Source organism: Crocuta crocuta, unplaced genomic scaffold, assembly GCF_008692635.1.
Source record: "Crocuta crocuta isolate KB4526 unplaced genomic scaffold, BGI_CrCroc_1.0 scaffold267, whole genome shotgun sequence".
NCBI lineage: Eukaryota > Metazoa > Chordata > Mammalia > Carnivora > Hyaenidae > Crocuta > Crocuta crocuta.
The window spans coordinates 849,477-850,876 of record NW_027531899.1 but is presented as its reverse complement, the minus strand read 5'-3'; the positions used below and the strand labels follow the sequence as shown (position 1 = coordinate 850,876).

Sequence of the window (1,400 nt, the reverse complement as noted above, 5' to 3'; positions counted from 1 at the left end):
AAGCAGCAAGCTTATCTCCCCCCTCTCCCTGCCGCCGCGCATCCTCTTTCTGGAGGCCACATGACAGGTCCCACCTGACAGGTCCAAAGCTGAACTCAGCACCTATTTTCTGAGCACCTACTAAATAGCTAGGTGCCAGGGGCTCGGCAGAAACAGGGGCCAAGGGAACCCGGCTCACAGTCCTGCTAGGATGCAGCGCTAGCTATTTCCACAACACCTGCTAAGTGTCAGGCACTGTTCTAAAGTTTTACGTGCTTATTAACTCACATTCTCATCACACCTCTATGAGGTCGGTGCTATAATTATACCCATTGACACTGTGGCACTTTAGGGGTTAAGTAAATCAGATCCTATTTAGAGAACACCTGCTACTCAAAGACCTATACTACCACAAACTGACGAGTCTCACAGGCCAGCATATCATACGTGATGTGCTCGGCGTGTGCAACCATTAAAAAATATTGAATTGGTTGCTAACATATAAATATAGAGATACTTATGGAACTGTAGATTTTCAGTTACACTGGAACACAATCTGAAAATCTGGCAACACCGAGGTAGCTTTCCTTATGACGGGGACAGGCGTTCTCAGCTTCCCACAGTCCCCATCGCTCCTAGTTTCTTCTCACCGCTGAGATCGAGAGCCATGCAGAATGCAGCCTCTCTGTCTATCTCCTGGAGGCGTTTGCGCTTGGGATGCTAGTTGTAGGTCGCGGAGCCGCGCTTGCGGAAGTCCGCCAGTGCCCCCTGGCGGAGAGGTCNATGTCCCCGCCGCCATTAAGAGATTTGGTAAAGAACATCCAATCAGAAAGCTGAGAGACCCGGGAACTGACCAATCAAAAGCGAGAGAGGGGTCGGAAGTCGCCCAACGAGGACAGAGAGCGGTCGGAATAAAAAAAAAACCCTCTTTTATTGAACTGGGAGAAGGAAAGATGCGGGGAGTCTTTTTTGATGGGGTGTCCAGCCTCAGGGAAGCCCGGGCTGGGGGCGGCGGAGCAGGCGGGCGGCGGCGAGGCTGGTGCCCTGCAGCTGGGGCCGCGCGTACTTGAGGAAGATGGCTGCGCGGCCGGGCGCGGGGCCTCGGAGCGCGGCGCGGGCCATGCACNGGGCTCACCCTGGCATCCAGTTAAATTGTCAATAGGTGGGGAGGGCGCCCCTCTAGACACCCCACCTGCGGCCAGAAGGGCAGCTGGGGGACTCGAGGTTGGCATACCTCTCCTTCTCAACCTTGGGACGCGGTTAGAGTATCTTCCCGGCCTCGGAAGAGCCTATCTTCCACCCTGGGGCAAGGTTAAGGGTCCCCAAATCTGGACAAACACCTCATTCTCGGACACCCCCAGACTAGACAGGCACACCATTTTCTCTCACATCCAGAAAAATCAAGTCTGGGTGAGCCCTGC

General features: G+C 54.4%; 1 protein-coding gene across 1 annotated transcript in view; it reads right to left on the bottom strand.

The window, feature by feature from the left end:
* Window positions 1–966: 966 nt before the first annotated feature.
* CCNP (cyclin P) overlaps window positions 967–1,400 on the bottom strand; it is a 4,094-nt gene continuing 3,660 nt past the window's right edge. The window contains exon 7 of the mRNA XM_077773620.1: window positions 967–1,109. Within this exon, the coding sequence (XP_077629746.1) occupies window positions 967–1,109 (143 nt within the window). The remainder of the gene's footprint in view (window positions 1,110–1,400) is intronic.